Source organism: Amblyomma americanum, chromosome 1 (genome assembly GCF_052857255.1).
Source record: "Amblyomma americanum isolate KBUSLIRL-KWMA chromosome 1, ASM5285725v1, whole genome shotgun sequence".
NCBI classification, from domain to species: domain Eukaryota; kingdom Metazoa; phylum Arthropoda; class Arachnida; order Ixodida; family Ixodidae; genus Amblyomma; species Amblyomma americanum.
Window position 1 is genome coordinate 92,672,672 of NC_135497.1, and position 27,732 is coordinate 92,700,403.

General features: G+C 50.3%; 2 protein-coding genes across 2 annotated transcripts in view; one reads left to right on the top strand and one right to left on the bottom strand.

Annotated features, from left to right (window-relative positions):
* The window catches only part of LOC144116094 (uncharacterized), a gene marked incomplete in the record, with an annotated part of 13,540 nt that extends 11,894 nt beyond the window's left edge, over window positions 1-1,646 (top strand). The window contains 1 exon segment of the mRNA XM_077650771.1: window positions 1-1,646. Within this exon segment, the coding sequence (XP_077506897.1) occupies window positions 1-1,193 (1,193 nt within the window).
* The window catches only part of Rab3GAP1 (RAB3 GTPase activating protein subunit 1), a 190,796-nt gene that overhangs the window by 80,943 nt on the left and 82,121 nt on the right, over window positions 1-27,732 (bottom strand). The window lies entirely within an intron of this gene.

The following is a 27,732-nucleotide window of genomic DNA, read 5'->3' on the forward strand; positions in this document are numbered from 1 at the left end:
TGCTCGAAGACAATATGGACCAAGTGCCTGGCTACACGAAGCAAGTCCCCAGCCACCTCCTGTCCGTCGCAAAGGCGGACGACGGGGAGCTGACAATGACCTGCAAGGAGACGATGACGAAGTCCTCCGACAAAGCCATTCCAATTAAAACCATTGCAGTTGTAACCACGGTGTCGACAACCACCACAGCCTTTGTGGTGGCCCTCATCTGCTGCTGCTTTCCACGAAAGACTTTCGGAAACTGCTTCCGGAAGGTGAAGAACAAGTTGAAACCAGCGGACACCGTGAACAGAGACTCGGCCGAGAAGGACAACTCGTACCACAGCAGCGACAACTCGGTGAAGTTGCTCGTACCTGCGCACAACGCGGCTTATGAAGACACTGAGCCCATGGTCGACTCCCGCCGCCAGGCTTGCGACAGTACAATCAGGTCAAGACCCAGAAGCCTACCGGAGACGCCGCATACGCCCCCGCCACCGCGCTCGCCGCCGCCTCCTCCGCCACCGCCCCCTCCTCCACCACCATCCACGACTCAGAAGTCCGCTTGTCTGCACTACTCGCCCTGGGAAGACCTGACCACTAGCCGCAAACCACCGCGACGCGTCAAGTCCGAGCACTTCGCAAATTCTGTGCCTTACTTGCAGCCGAAACCGGCCACGCCACGCGATGCCAACTACTTGTCCTTGACGAAGAGTCACTCAACCAACGAAGACAGTGCCTACATGACGCCAGCCACAGCGTTCGCCTGGGGACAAGGCTACCTCAACTCAAACTGCATCCAGTACCTCGACGGGAAGAAAGTGCAAGTCTACTCGCACGGCTCTAAGACGCTGCCAAAGAGCTGCCTGCGGTCCTCGTCGCGCAAGCGGCGCGCCAAGGCGAACAACTTCTTCCAGAGCAGGTACAGTCCCTCTGTGAAGAAAAAGGAGAGGGAAAAAACGCCGCCACCCATCCCAAGGTCGGCGACCACGCCTCGCAGAGACACAATAGGCAGGTCAAGCCAGAGGCTCAGCTTCCGGACGTTCGGCAAGGGCTCCCGCGACGAGGGCGAGACCAAGACGAGCCAGACACTGCCACGAACAAAGACCGACTCGTCGGCGCTCCTCGGCCCCGCGCCCGCCGCCAGCCTCAGGTCTACCAGCAGCCGGCCCGGCACCGCCAGCGACTGCGAAGTCTTCATCGAGCACGTCTAGGCCACCTTGTCGCGGCGGCATTTGCTCCAAGACAATGGAACGATTCGCCAACGTACACGCCGCAGAAAAACAATGAGCGCGGCGCGAATCATGCAGTCCCGAAGGGCATAAACGGGAGCGGCAGCCAGCCCTGCCCCGTGGCGGACAAGCGGCCGAGTTCAGCGACCGTGTGCGCGCACGCAAGCGGCGCCCCGACGGTGCCCCCATGGGCCTCGGCTCGGCCCCTTCGACGTGCACAGCCCTCCACTCCTGCCACGTCGTGTGCGCCCAAAATGCGGACGTTCTTCGCGAGCAAGGTGGCTGCGGGAGGGAGATCTTTTGGACAATGCGGGTCTGTGAGAGTGTTGACGCGATAGTTTGCCTGACGGACCAATGCCGAATAGTTTGACCTGTCAACACTGACGCCGTGAGAAAGTACACGTGGTTGATAGTAATAAAGTGTGTATTTTTTTTTTACAGCAGAGCCGCACGAAGGGATTACTCCAGGATGAACTGCGTCGTGGTCTGTCGTAATCGAAATCTGCCCCGATCATCCGCTGCCCACAGGGCTTGGGACCCCAGCCGTAAAGCACTCGTGGGTCGGGGGGTCTCGAAATAATCTCGAAAATCTGCCATCTGTCTGATCCAGGCGGACCTCGGAGTGGGCGAATTCATGCGCGCGGGGTGCGCCGCAGTTCTTCGCCCTGGCGGAAGAGGCGAGAATCTTGGCGCTTTTTTGGCAACAGCTTCAGTCACATCAGTCAGGAAAGAAAAAAAATGCGAGTGATGCAAGGTGACTCAGAAAAATGTCATATTTGGCAGCCCTGCGCCAAAAGTAATTCAGTAAGAAAATGGTATAGGAATGTATACAGCCGCGCAGAAGGAAATGCAAAAAAATAGGAAACCAAAGCACTAGGCTTCCGAAAACATCCATGTCACGCGGAGTTCTTGTGCAGCAAGTACAAAACGGAGCAGCATTGTATCTGACCGCGCATCGCAAAAAAAGGGGGTGGGGTTAAACACCATGCTCAATGAACCCGAACGACGCACATTTGTCCCAGAGAAACGACCACATCGCCGAACAACAGCAGGACCAAGAAAATGCAAATACAGTATCCAGTGTAGAACCAATCAAGCACACTGCTCAATCTCGCTACCTGCCCCACAAATGTTTGCACAGGGCACAGCTTACGTTGGCACGATATCAGCGGCGCGAATAACATGCTTACCGCTGCGTTCCCAAAGCACTACTACGCGCGCCACTAACATCTGCACTGTGCTATACACTACCGTCGCACGATCAGCAAAGGTAGACATGCCCAGTATGAAAGTATTCGAAGTCTGGCTTAAGGGGACGGCAAATACGGTGGAAATAACAGGAACTGAAACCATCTTCCTGGAACAAAAATTTCTTCAAAGTTTAACAAGTTTGTTAAAACGAAATACAAATGAATAAATTCAATGAAGAAGTTGGTACAGTAGGAGGTCTCAAAGTAAAACTGCCTGGGAGACCTCATCAGATATACATGAGTAAAGTACACAAGTTTGGCAGAGGAGCTGGAACAACGATATAGATCAAATTAAAACTTATTCGTATAATTTGCGGCAATGACTAAGTTACACAATAGTTAGCGGGCATAATTTATAAAAATAACAGGCATAAAACGGCAAAGCGTAAGAGCATGAGAGAGAATACAAAAAACATCAGATACCAGTGAGCAATGAATAGATGCAGAGATTATAAAAACAAGCGGATACAAAAAAAAAGAGAAATATTCGAGATGAGTAGCAATATGACCGTTTGCTGTCGGAGTGGGGAACAGAAAATGAGATTCAGGCAACCTTAGCTATGGCATGAAATTGAATGAGTTTATAAGAGGTTTTTTTTTTTTAAGTATAGAAAGCGGGGTGCGACGACATAGCACGCGCATATAGTGCCTAAAATATGCCGAAGGTTCCTGCCACCAAAAGGTGGTAATCACGGGCCTCAGTTGGGGCCTGTCTTACCCCACGCGGGTGGCCTCTGAGTAAGAAAAAGTCACCTTTCGCGCACACGTGTGCATGCACATCTCAAAATCGAATGCGGTTTACGAGCCAGAACTGAGCTTAAGGCTACAAGACACGGTGAAGGAAGGGCCCTCCGTAAATGTAGGCTCTGCAATATAGCCTGTATCCAAATTACAGTCCTGCCACAACGCTTAGAGCCCCATCCTTATGCTGAATTCGGCTGTCTTGCTCAGTTCAGTCGCTTCAGTTTTTCCGACAGTTACACGGCTTAGGGTGTACAGGTCGAAGAGCGCTCAGCGACGCGTACTCTTAGCACACGGCAACGAAATATAAAAGGAACAAAACATAACACTGAGGAGAGCTGAAGGACAACAGAGCCGCCGATAGTTCAGCCAGTGAGCTGCGAGAAAGTTTTTTCTCGTTTTCCGAAAGTGGACACGTGCCTGAAATGCTTATTCGTGCATACAAATGCAAATTTTATTCTGTTCGTTATACATGGTAATAGCGTACAGGTACCATACAATAGGCGGCCCCAATGGGGGGGGGGGGGGATCCGTAGGCGAGACCTTCCATATTCATAAAGTTCAAAAAGTCATCAGGTGATACATGAATGCGATTTCACACAATACAAAGCAAAGAAGAACTCATTTTGTTAAACTAAATGCGACGAAAGTGCGCTAGCACTATATGTATGGACCTTTCGCACAGGTAATGTAGACAATGTAGAGACAATGTAAGCGGCAGCTGGCGCGACGCGGTTTCTGCCTTTGCACTTAGCTGCCGCGAAACTGGTTCGTCCTCTTTCCACTAAGCTGGAGCAGCGAGCTACCCTTCGTTCGACTTGGCTGCAGCTGACGTGCGCGGGTTTGTTTCGTCCTTCCCATGTGGCTGCAGCTGCCACGAAACCGGTTCTCCTTCTTCACCAGGTCACATAATGGATTTCTCTATACAATGACCTACCTAGTGCTGGCGCACGGAAAGAAACGCTGCGCTCAGAGACAAGAAAAAACTAGCGACAAGTTCTTTACACAAGCTTCGGAGAAAACAGCTCACTTAAACTGCGAGCGCGTGATACGTATTAAAACCGCAATGTTAGACATATGCGCAAATTTATAAAACATACCAAATATACTTGAGTATACAATGGTGAATTTGAATGGTTGAGATGAGGTGTATGCTAAGATAATGCAGCGAGAGGGATGAGGAAACCGATGGGGGCTGAGCAGGTCGAATTTATTATAACATTTTGATAGCCTTGTTTCTATTAATTTTTTATGTGCCTTATACTTCGAAACGAATAATTGAAATTGGCCGGTAATTTTGAATGATTCTGGAATCTCTTTTTTTGAACACCGGACTATATTTTGCTGACTGTAACTGCTGACGAAATACAAGAAATATGCCAGTTTGAAAGACTATAGATTGTAGATATGACTTAGAATGAGGTAAATTAAATTGCGAACTACTTTTATATACTTCCCGTGTATACCATCGAGGCCGGGACGGGTCTCTCTTAAATTGATGACAATCGACTCAATCTCCTACGAGTAAGTCGGGCTCAGGAAAAATAAGTGAGGGCTAGGGAAAGCAACAGGGTGGTTCAGCACAGATATTATGTAAAAAAAAAACACTAAACACGTTCACAACATTAGTCGCGATTTGTAAGAGAGATATTTCGATAGATAACTCATCTTGCGTGGCTGTGTTGTTTGGGTATTAGTTTGGTTTGGAGATATTTCGATAGATAACTCATCTTGCGTGGCTGTGTTGTTTGGGTATTAGTTTGGCTTGGTTTGGTTTATGGGGTTTAACGTCCCAAAGCGACTCAGGCTACGAGAGACGCCGTAGTGAAGGACTCCGGAAATTTCGACCACCTGGGGTTCTTTAACTTGCACTGACATCGCACAGAACACGGGCCTCTAGAATTTCGCCTCCATCGAAATTCGACCGCCGCGGCCGGGATCGAAACCGCGTGTTTCGGACCAGGAGCCAAGCGCCATAACCACTCAGCCACCGCGGCGGCTTTTTTGGTATTAGTAAGGAATTCATTAATTAGGTCCCATTTTTTTTCTGTTCTTTTCCACATCTCTTAAATTACTCGTCACAGTATTGCCGCTTTGCAGCTTTTAGAATTCAAGACAGGGCTGCGTATATCTCATATAACGTGCTTTCAATTTGGAATTACTTGGTCACCATTTCGTTTCCTTGTACAAACTTGCCTCCTTGCGTAAAGAATTTAGGAAGGATTTCGAGGGTCATGGGGAACGTGGGAAAAGATAACGCCTACTAATGGTTTATCCGGTTGCCCACTATTTCACAGCATTAGTAAGGGGAAATTCATATCTACATCAGGATCAAAAGAAGAGAATGAGGGACCAGTCAACAAATGAAACATAACTTACAAATTTTTCAGAATCAATGTATGCGTGATACTGCAGTCGCGAAGTGTTCCCGCTTGACTTTGTCAAGCAAAACAACACTGGAAAATAATCAGTAATGCCTGTGTCTACTACAGCAGCACGGAGGTACATCGAGTAAGGCTGGTTATGAAAGGCCGACAGCCGCGAAAACAACTCGTACAATAAACAGACACAACGTTTGTTGTGCCCACCAGGTTAGTGTCGAGATCGGCGATGATGAACACGTTTTTTTTTTTCTCCAAGAAGAATAGTATAGTACTAGATAAAAAGCATTCCAGAATTGAGATGCGCCAGAAAATGGTGAGCGGGAAATAGTGCAAAACACGCTCTCTTTTTGGCCGAGAATGTGGTGTCAACATCAGCACAGAGTCGCACTTCGCCACGTTAAGCTACGAATTAGTTCAACACAAAGTTGTTTTTAGTGATCAGCATTGCTGATTTACCGTAAGCACCACCTGCTCTATGATCATACTCGTTACAGAGTAGCCGCAAGATTTAAAGAAAAGGTAAAACTTATTCACGACTGTTTTTTTGGGAGAAATTCAGCCGGGATGAGTCTCTGTGGGGCCTTCATGCTTGCACACGAAATACCTGCCACATTCAGCTGATCAACCATTTCACCCCAAAAACCGGTGGCCATTCGACGGCATTGAGGACTGAATCCCGAACCTCCCGAAAACGAGGCGGATGTTAAAACCACTATAGGCAACCGCATGCGATCATCTTTAAATCATTAGCACTTCGATTTATTGGAGCATATGCTATGTTAAAGTGGTTGGGAAGGGCGTCTGAATAACATACTGTTTGCGGGCGCGTTTGAAGTAACTGGCAGAACGCTTTTATAAAGTTTTCGCTACTAATTTCGCGAAAAAGCTCACGTGAAATTGAGTGGTGCGTAGCTGCAGAAATAATTTCATGCTTTAATAAAAAGTGCTGAAGGAATAACGCTAACGCAAAGAATTGTTTGGTTTGATTTATGGGAGTTTAGCGTCCCAAAGCGACTCAGGCCATGAGAGACGCCGTAGTGGAGGCCTCCGGAAATTTCGACCACCTGGTGGTGAGTGCACGTTAAACGTGTCAGTGCACGTTAAAGAACCCCAGGTGGGGTTCTTTAACGTGCACTGGCATCACACAGTACACGGGCCTGTAGAATTTCGCCTCCACCGAAATTCGACCGCCGCGGCCGGGATCGAACCCGCGTCTTTCGGGCCAGCAGCCGAGCGCCATAACCACTCAGCCACCGCGGCGGCTAGCAAAGAAAGAAGAAAGAATTCAATCTCCACCATCAACCTGCAGCAACGCAGAAGAGCTGAAAGCTGGCATAGCCAAAAAACCAAAAGGGCCAAAGTATTGAATATACAGCCGGTAAGATGATCATGTAATGGTAACATGACAAGAAGAAGCTGTTTTCATTTGTCGTGAATGGAGAGGGTGGGCAGGAGAGGGGAGGGGGGCAGCAAGACAAAAATACGTCAAAATGAGACGAACATAAGATATACTACAGCAGCGGACCATTCCCTTTCCTTCCGTCGGGTATCGCTGAACGCCAGTAATAACTGGAGAAAGTTTAAGCCAAAATGCTTGCGCAATGCTGCAGTGAAGACATCAATTCCACAACTGGGCTGGAAATAAACAGACTCATGTCGACAACAAAAGAACATATGTGAAGTTCAAGGGGCTTCAACACAGCTGGTCTAACAACGTCACGACAACGAGTGACAGGCTCCTCGACCGAACCCGTCATTGAGCGAAGGCAGTGAAAGGCGATGCAGAAAAAAAAAAACGAAAGCGAACGTGACTTGAACGACGTGGCCACGTAATTACATTCCGCTTACAGTGTTCGCGACATAAATGTGACGTGCAACGCGGGTGCACAGATGTCAAATTTGTGGGAACGCATGTCCGTTAACAAGGCGTTCAAGCGCCACAGAGATTAAAAGGAGATCAAAATAAAAGCGCCCCCTATCACGGGGAGTAAAACGCGTGACAGCCGCAAAGGAACCGCGGAGCAGATCACACGTCACAGTGATCGGGGCAGGAAGCTGGGTGGTGATCAGCGCACCGCAAGCAGCGCGCCTCACGAAAGCAGAGAACAACACTCTGCATCTGGGTATGTCAGAGGTAGTACAAACAACCATCTGAGAAAAAAACAAAAACAGATCGCACAGCTAGAATTCATCGGGCTGTACGAACAGCGTGAGAAAAAAACAATTATCTCTTTTCTTATCCTGCCTTTATATAAAGCCCACTCATATTGGACTTTATTTCCAGCTGTGAGCTTTTTTTTTTTTTACACACGCATATTTAAACCTTATTTTCTCCCTCCTTTTACATTTTACATTTCTCAATTTCGTTTCCTCCACCCGAGAGACACACACTTTTTTTTTCTGCCAGTTTTTTTTTCTACCTTACGTAGCCTTCATTTCCATTTTTTCCCTACTTCCAACGACACGAAACATTTATATACAGACGAAAATCATGGATCACTCGGGTAGGAAAAATATCTAATAAATGTCAGTATTTAAGTGTACTATGGCGATGGAAAGAAACGCGAACACCGGACTAAAAGCGTGATGAAAAGAAATGCGAACAGCCAAGCGCCTAGGCTCCGCTCTGTTCGCATTTCTTTCCATCGCCCTTGTACAATTTTATACACGGGGTTTTCATCGAACCAAGACACTAATATTTAAAAAGAGGCTTTTTGAGGCATAAAGACGGCTCAAAATGAGTTGACTGACAGCGCTGAGTGTAGTTGCGTTTTCGAAAATTTAAAAGCTGACATGCCTATCACAATGGCCGGCCACAAATCTCTGATTGTAACCAGGCGCCAAACTGCACTAGATAAGAACTATTAGAATTTAGTTAGCCAGCTTTACAATATACATGATTCGCCTGTTTTCTGACATCTGCCAATAGTGATGTTACTACGCCGCAAAAGTCAACTTTACACCTAAAAAAAAACAACACTATTTTTAAAATTAGTAGCAGGCTTCCGTGAAACATCCGGTACACCGAGGTGTGTTCTTTTTTATCTGCACAGGTTTTTCTTTAAAAAGCCGTTAAAGATACGACAATGCGGTCCGTGCAGGTGGATTGTACGGCATGGCAGACATTATGCCCAAGTTAGTATAGGCAGTTTAAAAGAGGATTTGGTAACTATTAACGAATTAACTTCTTATTTTATGGTTTTAGGGCACAATATTACTTACCGAAATTAGATGCCTTGAGCAACGGAGGAGAATCAAAGATTTAAAATTTCTTAATTCGCATTAGTGTTTAGCGGTTTGGTTTGATGGGATTTAACGTCCCAAAGCGACTCAGGCTATTCGGTAAGTAGTAGGCTCCGGATAATTTCGACCACGTGGGGTTCTTTAACGTGCACTGACATCGCACAGTACACGGGCCTCTAGGAATTCGCCTCCATCGAAATTCGACCGCCGCGGCCGAGATCGAACCCGCTTCTATCCGGTCAGCAGCCGGGCGCCATAACCAGTGAGCCACCGCGGAGGAGTTCCGACATCTCTCTCCCCCGATGGAAAGGCCTCAAAAGTCGCAGCCGCGCAGTTTCAGGGGTGCCGTAAGTAGCCCACTACGTGGCCCGGCAGCGTTTCCTCCAACCTAATATTTGACGAGCGACGTACACAGGGCCTGAAGCAAAGGCATGCACAAAGAAGGTAGGGGGGGGGGGGGGGGGAGGCAACTCCCCTTCCCCCGTACAGCAAGACGCAAATTTCGTCGCATACTGTACCCTGCATCCCAAAACACATGAACCTGAAGGCGCTGTAGAGCTGGCGCGTGGTTGGGGTCCACGAAAGGATAAATAAGCATTAATTACGAAAACCACGAGGAAGTTTTCATTCCCACTCCTGCAATTAAAATGATCCCAGAGGTCAGGTAAGTTTGTCAGAAACAGAATCGTTAAGTAGCCTGAAATTGCTAATGTCATTGCGCGTAAGCCCGTACGTTTCCGCTATCCATCAGAAAAAAAAAATTGGAAAATTCGTTTTTAGGGAAAGGAAATGGCGCAGTATCTGTCTCATATATCGTTGGACACCTGAAGCGCGCCGTAAGGGAAGGGATAAAGGAGGGAGTGAAAGAAGAAAGGGAGAAGAGGTGCCGTAGTGGAGGTCTCCGGAATAATTTAGACCACCTGGGGATCTATAAAAATTGGAAAATTGGTTTTTAGGGAAAGGAAATCGCGTAGTATCTGTCTCATATATCGTTGGACACCTGAACTGCGCCGTGAGGGAAGGGATAAAGGAGGGAGTGAAAAAAGGAAGAAAGAGGTGCCGTAGTGGAAGGCTCCGGAATAATTTCGACCACCTGGGGATCTATAACTTGCACTGACGACGCACAGTACACGGCCGCCTTAGCGTTTTGCCACCATAAAAACGCAGCCGCCGCGGTCGGGTTCGATCGAACCCGGGTACTCCGGATCAGTAGCCGAGCGCCCTAACCACTGAGCCACCGCGGCGGGTGTATCCGTCAGATGCGCTCGTTCACAGCAAGTTTGGAGCCTTTTTTTTTTTTTCTAGGGACGACAGAAGAAGGCCGGGGAGACCCTTTTATTCGAGAGGGAGGCCAGAACCGCTCGCCCGCTCGCTCGCTCGCTCGCTTTGAACGATGGCACCAAATGCCCATTCTGCGCATTCTGAGTCGCTTTTGGACAAGTAACGCCATATAGTACGTTGCAAAAGAACTTTACTTCAGATTCCGATTCGGTTTGTTGTTTTTTCGTCAACCATATCAGAGAGCATCTGTAAACTTCCCGAGCATGCCATGCCGTCCAAGGTGGGTTCCTCGTCTCGCACCAACCGTGCTCAGCAGTGGCGGTGTTCTCGCGATTCTGCACCATCGGCACTTGACTTTGCAGGTGCAAGCGACAGCTTTGTGCGAAAAGATGACGTCCATTCGTCCGATTATAGTTCGGACAGAGATAATTCTGCTTCGCTCAGCACGGACTATCGACAGGGGTGCCCGTATGTTACCTATATTGTTTTTCCTGCTGCCGAGGGGATTCGCTGCTTTCTGAGCCTCTCTGAAGGTGCCGGGCATGTTCTGAACGACTCCGTGCCACCAGCAGTGCAGCGGATTGAGTTTTCTCAAAGGTTGCCCGGGGTCGATCTTGGCACTGCACTGCGGAGTGGCCCAAAAGAACGTCGCGCGAGCAAGTTTTTTTTTTTTTACTGATCGTGGTCTAGCATTACGAGTCCTGTAACTTTGAACACTCATTTCTGACCCAGCAGAGCATAAAACGTATATTACAGATTTTTTTTGTTATCCTATTTTCTGACTAAACATATTTAAGACCTTTTGTGAGTTTCTGTAACCAGTCGAATTCTATATTCGACTCCGTACGTCCACCCGCGGAAGCAAGACGAGGAGTCATCCTCCGCGAAATTTTTAAGCGGGCTCTGGACCTCCCCGCGAACACCTCCAACCAGCGCCTCCTGGGGCTGGGAATGGTGAACACATTTAGGGAGCTGCGGGAAGCCCACTTGACCAACCAATATACACGTCTCGCGAAGACGTCGTCGGGTTGCCGCCTCCTTGTACGACTGCACATCCAACACACCACTCCCATGGAAGAGCTAGCGCGTACGTCCAGTGGAACTGCGCCCTCTTCCCGCGAACATGAACTGTGAGGACCATAATGGCCGGCGCCTGGCGCGGGCGGAAGCCCTGGCCCGCCACTATGGATCGAAAACCGGCGTATTCTACGTGCACGACTCCGGCCCCCACCATGGGGGGTGGTACACGCCGCAGTCGTCGACCAATCCAAAACAGTGAACGGCCTTACTTTCCGAGCCCGTGACAAAACACACGCGGAGGAAGTCGCCACTGCGCTGGCTGCACTTCATCCAACTTCCAAGACAATTATTTCCGACTCGCGAGGGGCCTGTAGGAACGTCGAGCTGGGCTGGATACCGTACCTCGCCTACCGCCTTCTCCAAAACAGCGTCTACACCGGGGACTCCAATCGCCGGAATATCGTTTCGGCTCCTGCTCGCATGGGCCTTGAGGGAAATGAGGCAGCTGACGCCGCTGCTTGCACGCTCTCTCACCGGGCATTCCCCTCCGACTCCGACGATCAGGAACTCAAATTCACTCCGGCTTACTCCTTCAAGGAGATAGTTTTACTCTATCAATCTGGCCATGGCGTTTATTCCCGCCCGTGTTAAGGTCTCTCAAAGGCGGAGGAAACGGCTTCTGCTCCGCCTGTATACTAATATTTTACTGTGCGCGGCAGTTCTCAAACACTTCGACCTTTCCTTCTAACTGTGCGGAGAAAGAAGCCTTCGGACATCTACCACATGGTGTGGGCCCGCCCCTCCAACCCTGCTATCCCCCCTCACCCCAACCCCACCCGGGAGGACTGGGAGGCGACCCTGCTCGGCTGCTCTCACCTACAGACCCAAAAGGCACTGGTTGAGCGCGCCCGGGCAGCGGCCGACGCCACTGGGATACCATATTTGGGACCCCACATAGTGTTTGTGAGGACCGGCCCCTTAATAGTCGGTCCACAATCATACCTCCCTGTACGTACTCTCTTCGAGCCAATAAAAATCTTTCACCGCCGCCACCACCCTGCTACTGCCAGTTTTGCCGTGGTAAGGAAAGAGTTACTAAACACCCTGAGCGATTACTGCCATCATTCTTGGAGCACATGAAGACCTCAAACCCACACCTGGCCGACATGTTTCCTTCTTTTTATTTATTCGTAAATTTGCAAAGCTCCCTGAACTATAATACCTGAGTGCAACTGGAGTGGTGCGCCGCTTTCTCAATCGAGTTTCGAGCGAACACAATCGGCGCACCCCGCGCACTAAAGAGCAACGCCATGTCGATGTTTATCAGAACTGGCAACTAGCTTACGTTTTTATTTGCACTGCAGTTAGGTTGCACGCCAGCCGCTCCACAACGCCAATGCAGAGTAGCCACGACTTGCCTGACAGCTTGCGCCACCAAGCAACAGCTGAAGGAACCCCGTTCCGCGTAAAGAAGACTACTCTAGCTGGCGTTGGAGGGCGCCACCGACAAAGCTTCACGCACATCCGATCGCCGACAGTTGGTCCCGTCTAGCGACGATGCTCCCGCCGCCGCATAGCGCCTGCGTTTAAATTAAACTTTGCGCACAACAGTTCATGCGAGACAAAAGTAATCCAGAGACCTCTCTAGCGATCTTGGCACTATGCGTCTTTCAAAATGTGCGCGCAAGTTGATCGGCGTAATTATTCCAGTAGCAAAAATGCACTGCGGACCTATTAACTCCATCACGAGTATGTGGACGAACCTGAATGCATGTTGTGCACTTCCCAATGCCACTGGCCCTTCTAAGTGGCAGCACGACCTTCCCACAACACGTGCAAATACACGAAACAAAGCGAGAGGGAATTGCGTTCTGGCAGCCGCAATGCAAGATCACACATAACCATGGACCACACAGCCAAGCCGCTTCATTCACTACAGACCATTACTATCCGTCTCCTTCCTGAGGATGGCTCAAGTAGCATGAACCAGATAACACGAAAAGAAGTCGCATTCTATCTTTTTTTTTTTTTTACGCAGCCTCTCGTAGGTGCTGGAGCACTCACGTGAGGCTGCAGGCTGAGGTTGAGCAGCGAGCTCTCATAGTAATAAAGCCATTCCGGTGGGTATGCCTCCTTAATGCAAATATTGAACGATTCTAGGATGCTGACTGCCACTATACTTGAGGCACTCACTCTAAATAAAATGCAGCTCAATATCGAAATCATTCGCCGTTCAATTGACTACTAAGTACAGACACACTGAACTTGCTTTGAACAGCGCTGAGAGCTTTGGAGCGTGTGAGTCATTTCCCGCAGAAATTTTAAAAAAAGATCAGTAGAGAGTTTTGGCACCGCTGTACAGTACTATAGGCTAACTACGGCAACCGCGATCGTACGGCTAATGCCGCTAGGCAACCACGGCAACGCGTTACCATATTGGCTGTACTCGCCGTACAACTGCATTTTTTTCCCCTCAGATGTTGGCTTCCGCTTTTTAAGAATACGCAAGCTTTATGAACAGACTAGAACATCAAGCCGGCCGTGGGAGCCGGGCCCACAGAAGGTGGCCCCATACACATAGGATACACATAGAATGTGTGGAAGGTACACATAGAATAAATTATCGGTGGCCTCTCAAGGTACCCCATTGCGGGAATCGGTTGAGATAAAATATTGCAGACGATCCATCCGATTGATGCGGCAGAGTAGGCATAAGCATTAGTGTTCTCCCCAGACGGAGCAGCCGCTGGCGCTGAGGAGTGCAGACCACGCGAGCGGCTGGCGTGATCCAGTCCGTTAATCCCTTCAGCTCCACCCACGATCCAATGCAGCAGTCAGTGTGAGACGCCGTACCCCTCTTCACTCGCCTCCACCCGACAGCCCCCATCCCCTCTCCGTCATCCGTCTGCCCCTTTCCCTCTCCCTCCTAGAGTTTCTCAATATTACCTGGAGGCATAGTCCTTCAATGTTTTGGAGGGAAAGCCATCTCCACCTTCCAAGCGAGTTTCTCGAAGAGCACTTCATCCACCGCGGGAATGCCGGGAAGGCGATGTTTCTTATTTGGCTTAGCTAGTGCCGGGTCGAAAAAACGGAATCGGCAGCTGCGTCGGTGTGCTGATCTCCTCGGCGCATGAAGTTATTTCAATAGAGCGCTTTTTTGACTTCTTAATAGACTGAACACAAGCGTTAGACTGATATGGAAACTTTCACAGCATTTCTTGGAGGTTTGCCGCGAGAAGAGTCGTACTGTTATGGGCAAGTCCACGCTCCATGCCCAACAATACCTATGTCGATTACGAAAGCCGCCTTCCAGGCGTCCCTGCGCCTCTCCATGGTGGATGAAGTGCAGTGTCGCCTGTTTTCCCTCTATAATTAATACTGAGAAACCCTACGCTCCGCCCCTCCCCTCTCCTCTGAAAGGGGAATTTTCCCTCTCTCCACTTCGTCACCTGCCTACCGAGGCTTCAGACGGACAGGTTTTTACGACATGGTGGTTCTAATGCTAACGCATTAAAAAAACATATGCTTGATGAATGCACTGGTGCATCGTTGAAAGGAAGTATGCCATAAACATATATGCAGCAATATGCAGAGTTTATCAGAAAACAGAAGTCACGCATGCTAGCGGGAATCCGTTTTGACTGTAGATTTAGCATGGGACGTATGCGTTCTAAACAAAGTATTCAATATGCACGGAACAATACTATACAGTGTTCGTCTACACAAACATGATCAAACAGTAAGCATTTTCAGGTCAGCAGCGGATCCCCCCCCCCCCCCCTCCCTCTCTTGGGGAGACATTTTATATGCGAAAACCATGAAAAACCTTACTTTTTTAGTCGAAAGAAAATCCTAGAAACGCGTTTCGCAAATGGAACTCCCTACTCCTCAAACGTTCCCTTCGAGAGTCGCCCATAAATCCACCCCTGTATAAGGTCACATGTTCTGAAAGAAAATTAATTGTAGATGTAGAGTAGGTTCGTATATCTATACAGGCATCGCGGAGGTAGTGCCGTTTGGTCGGAAAACGACAGGCGCAATTCGTCGCTTTCATCAAAATGGACAGTCGCTGGACGGTCGCATGCTGCTAATCTTCCGGCCTTGCGACCGCGAGTCGCAAACCACTAAACAAGTCTGCGGCGCCTCGGAAGTGAAGAGACGCCTTTTCATTGCCGGTAACACTCAAGAACGAAAACTCTCGTTCCGAACGAGACCATTCGAGAAAGCGCCCCGCAGGAGGCGCCGCTCTGTCATTCCGCTTCTTGATCCGAAGGTCGCATCCATTCCTGGTGCTGTGCTGTGCTGTACGGTGTTCTGCGGTGCGATATGTTATATGACATCAATATGATATACGATATGAAACATTACACGATGGTATGGTATGATGTGGTGTGGTATGGAGCGGTGTGGTAATGCATGGCATGGTATGGTATGTGAGGTTTAAGGTCCCGAAGCTGCACATGGGATGTAAGAGAAGCCGTAGTGGAGGGCTCTGAATTAATTTCGATTACCTGGAGTTCCTTAACGTTCACTGACATCGCACAGCACACGGGTGTTCTTTTTTTTTCATTTTTACTCAATCTAAATGCGGCCGCTGTAGTTGGGATACAATCCCGACTTTGCACTCGACAGTGGAACGCCTTAGTCACTGAGCCACCGCGGCAGATAACGCGGGTGCTGCCTAACGGAAAATGGAAGACATGGTCCATGCATGTGCAACAGTTTCGCTCGCATGACTAAGCATGAACACGGAGCAGGCTACTGTTTACACGGGTGCAGTCCCCGGCCAGACTAATACGGAACACGCTTCGGCGGCTAAAGTCCCCTCTTGCGTTACCTAGAGAAAACTAAGCGGTGTCCGATACTTACGGCAAAATAAGTCAAATTATTTTTTTATTCAGACAAAGCAGTTACAGTTGTCTAGGGGGCAGACAAAAAGGCAGATAAATGCCCGAATTCGAGTCTGCCCCCTACTTGCTCGCAACTAAGCTTCCTATTTCCTCACGCATACGCAAGGCGGCAGGGGAAGAGTGAGAACACCAAAGCGTTCTCCGTGTTATTTTGACATCTACTGTACGCACATGCCTTCGTGACAGTCAAATCTGACAAGACGTTCTCCCCGGCGCTCATTAGGAAGTGCGCCTCGGAATGTAGGAATGCTGTGCAACTTTTCCTTTCATTTATTCATTTTTGCTGTTGGTCGATTACGGCGCCTTAAAGCAGCCACAGAACCCAGCACGGACCACGGAAGTGTCGGACCCCCGAAGCACAGCAAAACGCTCACGGCTACACGAGAGACCGGCCAAGAAAGACTAATGCCACCCCGTTAAGCCGTCCGTCGACCGCCAAGGCTCGAGACGAAGGCTGCGTTAACTGCGGCGCCGGTCGATCCACGGCCGAGTAAACGGTGCGCGGCAAGTCACGACACGGAGCCGCGGCGACAAGGAAGCCCGCCCCAGCACCCGCTGCGTTGGCGGACGAGGAGGCGCGGGTCGGGCTGCGTGGCGGCGGCCCCGCTGGGTGGACCGCCCGACGGACGCGATGACCCCGCGGCCGCCGGGTCAACCAGGCGTCAATCACCGACGGCAACCGTGAACGCGGCGGACACGGGAGAAAGTTTTTTACGCGCCGGCCGGGCCGTGCCACCGCGGGAGCCATTCGTCCGCGCCGGTGCAACCCGACAGGACGCCGTTCGCACAGCCTTGTCACTGCACGGCGGCGTGGTTGCGGCGAGCGCTGCAGGCGGAGGCGGCGCAGAAAACAACCACAAGAAAGCAAACAAGTAAACAAAATAACCGAGCAGCGCAACCGACCATTACCAGCAGGGCCTAATATTTTCGACGACAGAGGCAGAGGAGTAGCAGGTGCGCCCTGGTGATGGTGACGACAACGAAAAGTAAGAAGTGCGTTGGTATGCGAGTTTAAAGTGACACATGGAGCGGTGCGGATTCATTTCCGCCACTTGGGGCTCTTTTAACGTGCGCCGACATCGCACACACCACACGAGCGCTTTTGCAAAGTTCGCTTCCTTCGAAATGTGGCCGGGGTTCGACCCCGCGATTTTGGGCTCAGGAGAGGAACGCCGAAGCCACTGCGCCACCGCGGCGGATGAAGTACGCCTGGATGGCAAGTTAGAGTAAAACCTCGTTAATTCAGAAAAAAAAATAGATAATCCGGACACTCCGTCTGGTCCCGTCGGGCGGATGTACTAATCTGTGACGGGAAACTCGTTAATTCAGAGTAATTTGGCCGCGCTTCGGAGAATTCGGACAGGAGGCGACATTTGGCTGATGATGATGGTGAACATGGTGATGGTGAGTGAGCGACTCAAGCATTGCCACTATGCATGAGTGGATCTGGTGCACACCAACCGACATGTAAAAGCGAATGTAAAAGCGCCGTACCAGAGTCCTTCAATGATTTGAAGGACTCTGGCCGTACTCATCAGTATATGACCATCAGTCGAGAAGTTACAACGGAGTGCTTTTTTTGCTTCCTGCTGCACTCCACAGCTTCCTTCTTTTAACATGACAGCTTGAAGAGTCCCGCTTCGCAGAAAAGCCGGCGTCGTCGGTATTGTCGTTGGCCGTGAGCGAAAAATCCCGACGGAAGCGAAGAGATAATAAAATTCAGGAACAGGTCAAAGAATGTTCGAATGGACTCGAAATTTCTCAGAACGGTTCCTGTAACAAAAGGAAAGCAATTTAGCTGTAAATAAAAGTGGGTTAGTTTTGGTTAGGGTTGGAACCGAACCCAGGGCCTTCGATTTGCGAGATAGACACACTACCCATGAACCACGAAAGCCCGTCGACCGGAAAATGGAAGAAGGCGTCCTTTAATTTGGTATTTTATCCGTCTCAAAGACCCCCAACGGCAGTTTGCCTGTCATTTTTTTTCCCCATGAACATTTGCTGATCTCGTGCTTTCTGTTCCCGGGTTACCCTGCTATCTTTTCCTTGCCCTTGCTATTTGTATTTAATGTCGAGTCATCATGTTCTGGGCTCATATATACGTGGTACCGATACTCAGCGGCATAAGTATATGGAAGCTATTTATTAAACACCGCCTCTCCTCCATTTGCCTGAACCGTCCCACACACCGAACACTGGCGTTGGGACTCCTCCGCGTTGGAGCAGAAAGGGCTCTCTCAGCGGCCACTCAAAACAGCGAGATTGATTCTGAAGGAAGGAAGCATATGCACAAAAGAAACCGCAAGGGGAAATTCCTCGTCTTTTACTCCCTTCCAGCCACGTCTGGCGCAGTTAAGTACGAACTGGCGACGTTGAAAGCGCTGCAAATGCACTGCGATTCATCCCGGCAACTGGAAGATAAATTATTATAGGATGCGGAGCCCGGCCCACAGCTCTCGGAAGTCGATTGAGGTTAGTGTTAAAGTAGTCATACATCAATGCGGAAAGCTGGGCTAGTTGGTATGTCATTATTAATTAAAAGACTAGCGCATAAAACTGGGACGCAGACAGAGAAGTTCTGTCTTCTTCTCTGTCTGCGTCCCAGTTTTATGCGCTAGTCTTTTAATTAATGAGTCATACATGTCAGCTTACCGAATATGCGTAAGGTTAGCTGACAAAGCGGTTTCCTTCGTTAGAAGTACAACGCCATAGGTCCCTATGCCTTCAGTGCATATAAATATATACAGAAAGAAAACAGCAAATTAAACATTACCGCAAAACTTTTCCAGGGCCAGGCGTTAGGTTCTTTACACCACTGATAGTATTCTTGCAAAGCCCGCAAGCTCATTTTGGTGCACGGCAGTCCCATATACCTACAGATATCATACCATATATCTACAGGTATGATAATCAGCTACATGGACAGGCAGGGGGCGCTGACGGCGATGCAGCAGTGGGCGCAACAGCAGCTAGCTCCAAGAGATGTCGACGAGGACGCTTTCGAATCTCGCTGAAACACATGGCTCCGTTTTGTGTCCAACAACCTTCGTCTAGCTAACTGAAAAAAAAAAAAAAATCTAGACCACGGTGGAGCGTGGCCGCAAGACAGCATCAGTCCCGTCAATACAGAGGCAGCGTGGTGAGAATAATTAATGCTTTAACGGCTACTCGCATAGTAAAAGAAAGAGGGTCAATAAAAGACAACAGACTACGCAACGCACTGTGGTTCCGACAGGAGGACACAAAGCCGGTTTCGTGCCACACCCCTCCCTCAGCTGAGCCGCACCAACGCTGGGACGTTGCGCACGCCGGCGGGAGAGAGCAAACACTCAGCCTTGAGGTGCGCACGGGATGGAGAGGCAAACACTCCAGTACCTAAGCTCGTGAGAACACCGCGGGCGAACACTGAGCGGTATGCACTCATCGCTTACATACAGCGGTACCGAGGTCCGACTGACCGTCCCAGCCAAGTGCAGAGCAGTCCGCGCAAGCAGCCTGGACGCGCGCAACTACTTATGAAGCGACAAGCGTCAAAAGACGAAGGCAGAAGCCAACAAATAAATGTACAGTCGCGGACAGAATAATATGGACCACGCTTCGACAGTTATTTTCTGGCGCGTTACCTAGCGAACATTGGTGGGTGTTTTACGCATGTAAACGCCGCTTGTGCGCCTTCGCATTTCCGCTACACGCAAGGCGTGGATGAGGTGGAACGCCGAAGCGTGTTCCACACTCATCTGTCCGCGACTGTACGATTATTTGTGCGCAAAGTGGCTGGCGCAAAGTTTGAGCGCGTAAAAGAAAGACAGAGAAAGCAATGCGCCCATATTTCAGTAGCGGCAAAAAAAAAAAGTCAGAAAACAGGCAGCAGCAGCGCCCGCGGACTGCGCCGATGCCAAATTCGAGCCGAAATTAAGCCGAACAGGTGCATTAATTTCCTCTCTTTTCTATGGCCAATGTGCCGATAGCGGTCCCAAGGATAACAACGTTCACGGAAACCTTGAACTAACAGTGCTAAGCATCCATTTTTTTTTTAGAAAACTACAGAGGTTTACAAATAGTGCAAATGAGCCAGAAACGGCGTCTAATTTTGCTTTGCTTATTCAACAGCAACACGAACAGCACTCGCATGTCAAGATTTAAAGAATAAAGATAAAACGGTAAATGATAAGACAGAATGAGGAACTAAAACCCCGGTCGTCGCACGACGCTGATAGGACATCGTAACAGAAGCTGATTCAAAGGCCTCTGTGGCTGCGTCGGAAGAAGAAACAACTGATGGTGTAATCTCCCAAAACAGCCGTCATATCTTAGCAGATTTTCGCCCTCGAAGCAAAGGGCATGGACAGGCCACGTACGGCGAAGGCCAAAGACGTCGACAAGTGCGGCGTGTTAAAACCAGGCGCCTACGAAAGTACAGTTCTGACTTGGTTCATTTCTTGCTCTATTAAATAATAAAAGGCTTTGAGCAGGGGAAAATACCTCCCAAAAATTGGGCCAGAGAACGTTTTGTGACGAGTCAGGAGCAAGTAAATTATTTCGCGCACCTCCAGTGCACGAAAAGAGCGATCATTAACCACATGCCGGAGCTCCAAAACCAGGTTTCGATAACATCGTATACAACGAATGAAAAAAAAAGCGGAACTAGCTATGCTGGTGCCGCAGTTTAGTTGTCGAATGGTCATAATCGCCTGGAATGTTTCGCGCGTCACGGATTAGGACTCCTCAAAAAATCGGCGAGCGATACTTCGCCGTTATTTTTTCGCATCTCTTCGGAACGGTTTATCGGTCAAATGTCGTTACAAAGGCATGCCCAGCCTTCAGGGAATACCAACAAAATGAACACCTCTATGCACAAACAAGCCGGGTGGCTTTTCGGGCGCCGCAGCGGTAAATATGATTTCCACCACATATATTATGCTCACAGTGCACGCGCCGAGCTATATGCTGCAAAAGGGCATGCAGAGCTTTAAATGCAAAAGCACTACTTCACGAGGTCTAACCGGCTCACCGAGTTTGTGTGGAGCTTGACCTTGAAGGCAACCTTGGCGAAACCTAGCATAGCAACAGCCAATGCAGAAGTGAAATAAACATTGCCGCGACTGGGTTTCGAACCCGCGGCGGCGCGAACAGATAAGCTTCGCTGGCCACTGCGCGAGAGCACAGTGGTACCGCCCGCAACCCACCACGCCTCGTGTTAAAATGCAAAACACTCTCGCGCTGTGAATTGCACGTCGTCGCCTTCATCGGCTAATGCTATACTATCGAACAAATATCCTCGCCAGACGTGCCGCCGACCCAGCAAAGCAAAACCTTGAGCCAACCAGGATAAACACATGCTTTCGCACATCTACTCCCCACTTTTTTTTTTTTTTCGAGGGCACGTAAGCAGACGTTGGTAAAAGCAAAGCGCACGCTTCAATGCTTGTTCTAAGGCTCCTGGCTTCCTCGAGACATTTTCAGTAGAGGGTGTGCGAACATTCGAATATTTCGAATATCGAATCGAACATTTTTCTATTCAATTCGGTGAATGAACGAATCAACTTGTGAATGTTCAAAATAATTCGAACCGAATCGAATTCGTTCTCAAGTTTTCGAACAATTGGCACGAAGTTCGAATAGGCCGAGCAGTAGTTTTTTCGACCTTTTTCAAAAACCTGGCCCACTCCGACGCCACACTGCATGCTGCCGCGATCGGTCTCTACAGAAAGGAAGGTTCAGCATCGCGACGCGGTTCATTCGCGTGGCAGCATTCATAACGCTCATATACTAACTATATGGCCTTCAAGTATTATTAAAAATAACTGTCTGATGTTACAGCTATCAGGATTAAAATTCAAATATCCTCAACCCTCCACACGAATAAATTTAAAATGATTAGTACCAAAGACCCGCACAAATCACGGTTGTCAAATGTTGTGCTACACTCTCCTGCATTTATTAAATAAGGAATCCATTTCCATGTATTAGTAAGTGTTAATTGTGTTATCCCCCTTCGTGGTTTTTCCAAAAGAGCTTTCTCTGAATGTCATCTCATGTATTTTTTTTTTATTTACATGTTCATGTGTGCCACTGCCAAGCCTCTGTAGGGAGTGTCGGCCTTATCAAGCCTCCTTACTGGCTTTTTTCGCACCCAACATCCTGATGATGTTAAATAAATATTGTATTGTATTGGACTGGGTGACGCGGCAGGGTTCATCCAAGTTTAGCAAACCCTGCCGGCATGCCGATCTCGGAGGCCATGGCTATACCGTCCCTCTCGTCAAGAAGGGTGTTCATCAGTATATAGCAAAAGGTTATTACATCCGACGCGTATTACATGAAGGCCCTGGTTCTATAGAGACCGTATAGCGTGTCCCCTAGTGGTCACCAGTGTTGCGTCTCTCGACAGCTCGTTCTAATATTCGCATAAGCAGCGAGTAACCATGCAGACATTCTGTTCGTATTCGATTCGGTTTTAGTAAAAGCACCATTCGCATACCCGAATTTTTAATTTTCAGCTCTTTTTTCAAACGTAAGACGCCCGCGCTGACTGGCTGGGAGAGGGAGGACAGCAAGCCAAGCTGTCGAGCTTCTAGTAACTTTTGCCCAAATAACTTTTTTTTTTGAAAGAGACATTAACGACCCAAATCACGCCACTTTTTTTTTCCTTTTCTTCAAAGCACCTTTAAAATGGGCCGTACTTTCCATCGCACCGCACAGTCTGAGCAGAGAGATTTAGCACAGCGCGGTGCGCAATCCTCAAGCTCTTCCCCGAGGCACCACCGGCGAGGAGCGCACACATAAGTGCACACACGCCGCAGCTCATCAGGCGCAGCTGGGTCCCCTATGGAAGCGGATCGCGCTATGCAAAGTCTCTCTAATGCGACCTTCGCACACCCCTCCCGAAGGCCAGGCGCATCAGGAACTCAGCAGAGCATCTTAAACCCCCCGGGTGACAGCAAAAGGAACTAAATCCGTGCATGACGGAACGAAAACAAGCCGATAAGAGCAGGCAGCACACGGAACATTGCTTAGCAAAAACAAAAATGTGGAGAGGGCGGTGCACACAAGGATGCACGGTTACAAGACCGAAGAGGTCTCGGCATTGACCTTGGGGATGATATGTGGCAAGGCCTCATCAAAACGGGCAGGCTTCCTGTTTTCCATTTCAGCCCGAGCGAAGCAAGCGGCAGCGCTAGCTATTTTCTGCAGCCGGCGGAGACGGACGGACGGACGGAGCGCGCAGAGGAGCGTCCGCCCACGTGGCCAGCAATTAAACGCGCGCGGCTGCTCTTGGCATCCGGAACGCGCCTGCCCACAAGGAATGGCCAACGAGGAAACAGAGCACAAAGAGAAAGGCACCGGCAAAACGGCGCGCGCCGATGCACACGAGGACATCTGCGCGACCTTAGGCGCATGCCGCAGACACACGCAACCATAAAAGGCAGGCCCGGCGCCGACAGTCCATTTCGAAAGCTATTACAAATGCACGGACGGCACGCCGAACACCACTATCAGCCCCTCGCACGGTAGCGCCTTCGAGGGGCCAAATGTGATGCGCGCTATTAAACGGAACCTAAGCGACGAACAGGTGGCACCCAGAGAAGGAGGGGGAGTACGGGGAGGAAAGTTAGCAACACTCGTTAACCTTCAGACGCAGCGGCGCTTCTAGAGAAGGCACACCAGGTAGCGAAAACAAACAGCGGGCCAAAGCACAGCGTCACAACGGCCACTTATGTTAACATCAAAGACCGGGAAGGCGCCAAATTCTGCATGTTGAGAGGATGGTCGTGAGACATGAACGCTCCCAAATCACACAAGCTACCGCAGCTGCATGTCAGATAACAACATTACCTTTGGTTGCGTGTGAACTGTCAGCAATTAACAAATGAAACGCGAACGCGAGAATGCGAAACTATTAGCAGCCAGAGAAGTACAGGCGCATTAAAACCTCCCCGAAGCGGTCTTCGCGCCATCGCGTGTTTCGTTCGTATAGGTGATGATCGTCCGAAAGCGGCGACAGAACATGCGCGCGTCAGCTCCGGCTTCCAAACACACTGGAGCACCGGCAGCTCCGTAAGTTGTACACGTAACCCCCATGCGAGAATCGCTCACCGCCGCAACCTTGGGCGCCAACAATTTCAATGAACGCAAGCAGTGACCTTCCAAGGCGATAATACCCACATACGTGATAAATGGGGGTCAAACGCCTACGCGCTCACTCTGTTGGCCGATTCGCGAGCAGCTTCGGACAAAATCCATTCAGCGGAGCTACTCGCGGGATTCGGACGTGCTCCACATGCGGTATGTTTGGCAACAGTGGCCGTCTCACTACGCCATCCATTGGGAGAACCGACCGGCGGAAGGCCACACGTCTCGTACGGCGTACAGTCACCTCGGAGGACTTTGGAGGCGCCGGCACGCCATCTCGGTATCGCTGGAGCGCGCGCAAACGGCTGTACAGGATCGGAGAGCGCGCAAGGCGACGGGTGTACGCCAAAAGCCCACACGGATGCCTCCGCACGGGCCTCCCATTTGATAAGTGGAGCCACCCCCGGCACAAGAGCAGCGGGCGCCCCATGTCACGCTTTTATTCTCTCTCTCTCTCCCTCTCTCTACGAGCCCCCTTCGCCCAGCACGCCGTCCGCGCACCGGCGTCCCCGCGCCGGAGGTTGGGGACGCGGCTCATGAAAGAGGCACACCGGCAGGAAGGAACAAGAGTGAAAGCGCAGAGTGTGTGTGCGCGCACACCGCGTCCGGAGGGGGAACTGCACCAGTTCAAGGGGATTCGGCGATGCGGAGCAGGGCCCGACCTTGCGCGCCTGCCCTTGCGGCTGGACTGCAGCGCGCGCGGGCAGCACGCGGCCATTCCCGTCACGTCGGCCCACGCGCTATGCTCCGCGCCGGCGTTGCGTCACAGGGATGCGTCCGGTAGTGCGGCGGCCGCAGAGTTCAAGGCGAGTGGCGCGCAAACCGGCCTGCATGCGCTGCGGAGACACACCCCGCGCGCACGCCATCAAACGCATGCACTGAGCCGCCTGGCTCCCCACGCAAGCCGCCAGAGCAGCTCCTGCAGGAGTCGGAAGCGCCCCGGAGTGGCGGCGGCTCTGCAACCTGGACGACGCGTTCTTGACGCCGAAGAGCGCGGCACATTTCCGCCAGCCAACGCCTCGGCATTGGCAGACTGAATGCCAAACGGGCAGCCGCGACTGCCAGCCCAACGGAGATGATTACTGACCCTTTGTCAACTGCTGCAGCTTAATGCCGGCAATGCGAAAGAATGCGCCTCGGAAATTTTCACAGACGCGCTCAGTGAGTCCCCGTCGGAAGCATATGCTTAGAAATGGTTGCAAACAGTCGGCTTGCTGCATATGCGCCCAGCGCAGCGAAGCTACGAATTAGTAAAAACACAGCAGAGTTCTATGCTCGCTCACAACGGCTGCAGTTCGAAGGAAGATAGAAAAAGACTGGCTGGAGGTTTAGCACTGATAAGCACGAAATATTGTGCGAAAGCACGTTTTTTTTTTTTTTTTTTTGCAGGTGAACACCGTGCACTGCCATGTGCCTCAAGCTCGATTGAGGTGTGGCGGTGGTGAAAAGCATTTAATGTTATTTACAGAGAGGCTGACAGGGAACCAGCCTCTAGTGGGCCGCTTCCCTTATAATACTAGGTGGAGTCCTTTATTCAGGGACCCCACTGGTCTGGACCGCCCCTCGAGCTCGCCGAACCAGGGCTTGTTGGGCCATTAGGTCCAGGCAGCCGAGCAGGGCCGCCTCCCAGTCCTCTCGGGTAGGGAATGGGTTAGGGCTGGAAGAGAAGGATTTCGCTGGCATGCCCAGACCATGCCCCACCCCACAGAAGGAAGGACCGAAATGCGTAAGTACTGCCGGGCACCGTAGAGTGTTAGTAAAGAGTCTAAGAAGTATTCTTTCGCCCGTTTTCCCTAGCCCCTTCAGAGGAGCCGGGTAATGACGGTGCGAGTCCTGGTAATGAGCGTATGTACCTTTGAATCTTAAAAGAGGACAGGTTTCCTGATCCAGATCGGTAGGATCTACGTCGGGGGGCCGGTTAGTGGGTGCGCGGGCGGCCGAGTTGGCGGCCCCATTCCCTGATAAGCCCCTGGTGGCCTGGAGTCCAAAAGAGAAATCGGGTCGTGGCCGTACTGACCCCGAGCTGCTCTTCGAAGTATTCCTTGCGCTGTAGGCGTTATCCAGCCCACTTGCACAGGGAGCCAGTTATGCGTATTTTCCTTTCATCAAAATCAGCGTCAACGCCAATGAACCCAAACAACGCCGGCGACGTATTGCTTCAGTTGTCAACGCCAACGCATGCAGAGCACATAAACACGTAGGCCAAAGCGCGATCGAGGTGTCCACTGACCCAGGAGCCAGTTATGCGTCTTTACTTTCCTCAGTTTCGAGACTCTCTCAGAGCCTTCACACGAACAAAGGGATTTTGCGGGGTAAGAGGCTAACAGTGCTTTCGCAATGAAAAGGAACTGAACTATAGTCGACTACAACTTAAGTCTGCACCTGAGCTCTGCTCACATACAGTACTCTACACAGAATTCCACCGCGACAAAAAAAAAAAAAGTCCGTTCTTAAAGCTTTACTTGTTACCGATGCAGGAAGCTAATCACAAGACGAAATTAAAAGTAGGTCATACGCTCTGGCGGGCTAGTTGGTTCATTTGAAGCGAACGAGTAAAACTGCGCAAATAGAACGGTACGAAGAACACCCGTAAGCACAGACAAGGCGCAGACTCGCGACTGGCATGTTGTTGTTCAAATGAACCAGCTAGCCCACCAAAGCGTCCTGCTTAAGTATATCTCTTCTCCCCTGGGCTCTTCTCTACTTCACAAGAACAAGCAGCACTCTTCTTTGCGAACCTGATTGCCCTGTCAACATGCCAGTCCCGAGCCTGCGCCTTGTCTGTGCTTACGGGTGCCCTTTGTACCGTTCTATTTGCGCAGTTTTACTCGTTCGCTTGAAATTAAGAGCTCACTAATTTTGACACCTCTGGGTTGTCTGATATAGTCAAACATTTAAAAAGCTGATTCCTTTACTGTTGTGATTGGCTAGAGAAGTAGCAGAGGACGCCCTGGACATGGCCCACGGTTACCAACTGCTGTTTCTTCGTTTAGGCTGTATCCTACTAGAGGACCAAGACGCTTTTTAAGCACAGCAATGGTGTTCCAAGAAGTTTCAAACAATCTCGATTAAGCGTAACAGGGCGGAGTCAGATTCTGTCTGTATTTTCCCGCACATCGAGAGGAGAAAGCTTTTACCAACTAGCATTCGCCGCGACTCTTGGTATCTGGAATAGCGTTTTGGCGCAACGCTGGCACAATTTCATCAAAAATTACAGGATTGCACCTAAGTCTGCTTAAGAGAGGAAATGCGAAAGCCTTTCTTCTCTTCCCCCCCTCTTCATTTTTATTTCTTTACTTTTAAAAGCTATTCTTTTCTATCTTTATTATTATCGCTATCACCAAATGTCACTATCGCTAACTATCATCATCATAATCGCCGTACGTGCGGCGACGGATGCGTGCTCGCGGCACGCGACGGCGAATCGGCCGCCCTCGTCGTCACGCCTGATCGGGCTACCGCGGGGGTCGGCGGTCCTCCCGCGTCACTCGAGCCGCGGTCGGCGACGGGACGTCCGCAGCCCGTGCGCGCCAGCAGGGGCTGCGCGAGGGGCCGAGGG